Genomic DNA, 3,926 nt, shown 5'->3' on the forward strand with positions numbered 1-3,926 from the left:
CACGATGACAAAGCAATGACAAAGCCTGATTTTCACGCAATTTCCGAGTGCGTCCGGTTACGAGCAAAATAAAATCAAACGAAAGCGGATTGTTTCGTCCGTTCTGAAAAAAGGAGCTTTTTTTGTAATTCGATATATTTTTGAAGCCGGCGGAATTTACGAGTTTTGTCGCCCATGCTGAAGCAATCAAGTCACACGAATACGACCTTACGCTTTAAAGCTTATAAGTTGATTGTGCGAATTGTTTCATCGTCTCTAGATATTGCATCTTTATCCGCGATAGAATTCGTTTGTTTAAAAAAATGTAAGAGACTTGAAAAAGAAATACTTAAAAAAAATTCATAATGTAGATGTGACTGTTTTATAACTTCGCTATATTGATCCATCCGTCCGTTTATTTATTTGTCCGTTCGATTATCAGTCTGTAAGATTTCTCAGAAGCGGCTTAATCTTTTCAAACTGTTTTTTCGGCAATAAATATATACCTAAGAGAGAGAATTTTAGGCAAAGTATAGATCAAATCAATTGATTATAATGGGATCAAGGTGAATAAAGATTTTTAATAATATAAAACAAGCGGCTTCTAATTCTTTCAAATTCTGTCATGATTCGATATTTTTAACGAATTTTTTCCAAATTAATTACAGATTTTTCGCTGCATTACTTAATTACGTTAGTTATAAAAATCATTGATTGATTGAATTATAGATGTGTGAGAAAATATCTTGAAACATGTTTACTAATTATGAAAAAATATATAATTGTTTCTTTTGACTCATAATATATGATGAACAGATCAATGCGTAATTAGACAAAACCGATGTATCAAATTACAAATTTGAAGTGTGTTGTCTAGAACAACAGCTGATAGTTTGGCCGAATGAAATAGTCCATCCATGTACGTCGATATCTACATAAAAGAAAGATATGTTATTGTCATCATGTATCGTCATCATCTGCGATATTGCTCTTGCATACGCCATGCACACTGTTTTTTTTACAAATTTTAATACAACGCATTTCTATTCAAGTATTTTTGTTTGTAACAATATTTAGTTGTTTCTGTGCAAAAAGCAGAACAAACCGATGAATACGAGGTACATACAATATACATATATAACCAAAGTTAATGTTTATTTGTTATCACCTTGTCCTTTTTGCCGCGCCTATGTAATTTACCAGAAAGCGTTTAAATATGTTTTGTATCGGCAATTTCAATTTAGCTTGTCGTCTAACTGATTAAACGTCCGGTGCATTATTAGTTTCAGACTTGCGAGGAATCTGTATCGGTTTTCGATTGAGTTGGTATTTACTAATTTCTGGGACACAGAGAAGGAGGGATAACTACTTAAGTTTTATATAATAACGTTGCAAGATTGTAGCAATACGTGTTGACTGCGCGTTCACAAATCTTCAAGATAATATGCAAATGAAACTAGATAAAGTATAAAATAACAACTTCTATATATGTATATAAGGTGTATTTCTTTTTATTTCGTATATTTTATGAATAATATGTTCTATCTACTTAATTTCTCTTAAATTAAAAACTAAGCACTGATGTGAATAATATATTTGCATATTTTTAGTATACGTGATAAAATCATATAAAATCTTAATATTATCCATTTATAATCCGTAGATTACCGTGTCGAATCGATGAAAATTTCTGTTGCAGAGGAACATCCAGCCGCGATGCACCACGGAGAAAGTGGAAGCTCCTCGTACAGCAAGACACGGCCGATTTGTTTTATAATTTTAGTAATAGCTAATATAATGTTTATATAAGGCGAGAAGTACGGAAAACACACTTACCCCGACACACACGATGGAACGAGAAGCGCGATTATCGAGAATCGCGGATTGCCTATTTAACGTCGTTAACGTTTCTTGGATAAATATTTGTGCAGGGTAAAACCGAACATTACAGTTTACATTTAAAAGAAAAGACAAAAACGAACTTCCGTGACCAAAAGAATTTTCAAATATCAGCACGGCACAATAATCGGTAAGAGTGTAGTATTTTGTTAACATATATCATCAAGAACAAATAACTTACGACGTCAAAATTTATTGTATTATTTGTAAATAAATTTATTGTATGTACATATCAATAAAACAATTGTCTTTATCTGGATCGTCTGGTTCTTGGATGAGACTATCGAGCCGTAATAAATTTCTGCCAAAGTGAGGCTGATTTTGAATCAATCTGCTAATGCAAATAATAATGACTTGTGCGACGTTAATTTAGACTATCCTATAATAATTCAAATTTTTTATTTTTTCATATTATGATATTTGTATATAAATTTGCTTAGTAAGTAGTTTTTCCTAGCGTAGTAGTTTTTCTTGGAAAGTATAAATGTAAGATCGTCGTCAACAAGATTGTGCATCGTGTTGCAAATTTCTTGCAAAAGTACTCCGTCAATCACCGCAGCCGAGAAAGTTTACTTCGTTATGTTTCGAAGAAGTTTACATCGCTATATCCAATAGTGCAACCAGTACATCTCTTCAAACCATGTGCTTTTCTTCAGAGACGCGAAAAGAAGAGATGCCAGCGCATGCGGGCATCGTCTCACTAATGACAACATTAATTACACTGCGCTATCTCACGCTCGTTAATTACGGCGTGGTGCTAAATTTACTGTGAAAAAATACGGACGCGTAAATTTCGCGTTCAATCGTGCGGTGGTGCCCTCGATTAATCAGAAAAAACGAAGTCTCCTGCAGCTCCTTTACGTTTACCACCTTGAACTATCTTTTTTATCAAAATCAATATAGTCACTCAAATTTTAACACACTCTAAAAAAATATCTCTCTCTCGGTGTGAATTTAACACCATCTGATCTTCGTATAATTCTCTCGGTATTGATATTAATCTCAATATCATCATGATATGGATTAAAATCTATGATGATATATCTACATCATGTTGGTGTTACTATTAACACCAATACGATGAAAATCAGAGTTGGAAACATTATTTTATAAAAATAACTTATTAGACTAAAAAATTTCTAGTTAAAAATGAATGAATCAGAATTTTCTAGTTAAATTGATGAGAATTCTATTTGAGATAATCAGAATTCTGGTTAATATAATATTTCTGGTAAAATCTATTAAAATCTTATTTTTGCCAGAATAATTATTCTAATCAGAATTCTACAATAGTTATTTCAATTAGAATTTTAATAGATTTAACCAGAAAATTTTGATTCGTCCATTTTCTATCAGAATTGCTCTTTTTTCTCAGCGTGTACCGTTACTCATTACTAATTTTAAATAGTACATATTACCGTCATTGTTACTTAGAAAGCAACAATTTGTTACTTTTTTATCATTACTTTGTAATATTAAAGTAAGAGGTTAGATTAAAGAATTTCACTATTTAATAATCAATATTAAATATAACAATCAAAATTAAACTTACTGAAATGAACTTACCAAGCTTAAAGTATTAAAATTAAAAACTGTAAGCCACTCTCTTTATAGGCTAACTTTTCTTTACATTGGACTTACCTAACAAGCCTTCCATAATTCTTTATGTTAATATATAATAATATCTTTACATATATGCTTATCTTTAAGAATTTAGATTATAATTTACAAACGTAGATTTTATTAAACGTTGTTGTATTTTGTTAAACGTTATTTTTAAATATTAATACAATTAATTTAAAGGGCATTCCAATAAAATAAAATATGACCTATTGAATAAATATAAGGTGTAGTAAAAAGAAATCTATTATTTTTGCATTAAATTGAAGGCTTTATTTAGCATAGTTAGAATGATCCGATTTAGGTCAAATATGCACCATTTTGTTCGATAACTTGTTGCCATTTTGAAGGTAATTTCATTATGCCTCTCTCATAGAAACCCTCGTCCCTATTGGCAAAAAACTGGGACAGTCGATTTTCACAAGCTT

General features: G+C 30.8%; 1 protein-coding gene across 1 annotated transcript in view; it reads left to right on the forward strand.

The window, feature by feature from the left end:
- Positions 1 to 2,080, forward strand: part of LOC108751623 (muscle M-line assembly protein unc-89-like) — a 38,670-nt gene extending 36,590 nt beyond the window's left edge. Inside the window, exon 7 of the mRNA XM_018491899.1 lies at positions 1,679 to 2,080. Within this exon, the coding sequence (XP_018347401.1) occupies positions 1,679 to 1,788 (110 nt within the window). The 3' untranslated portion in view covers positions 1,789 to 2,080. The remainder of the gene's footprint in view (positions 1 to 1,678) is intronic.
- Positions 2,081 to 3,926: the final 1,846 nt, after the last annotated feature.

The sequence above is a fragment of the Trachymyrmex septentrionalis genome, unplaced genomic scaffold (assembly GCF_001594115.1).
Source record: "Trachymyrmex septentrionalis isolate Tsep2-gDNA-1 unplaced genomic scaffold, Tsep1.0 scaffold50, whole genome shotgun sequence".
Taxonomy (NCBI): domain Eukaryota; kingdom Metazoa; phylum Arthropoda; class Insecta; order Hymenoptera; family Formicidae; genus Trachymyrmex; species Trachymyrmex septentrionalis.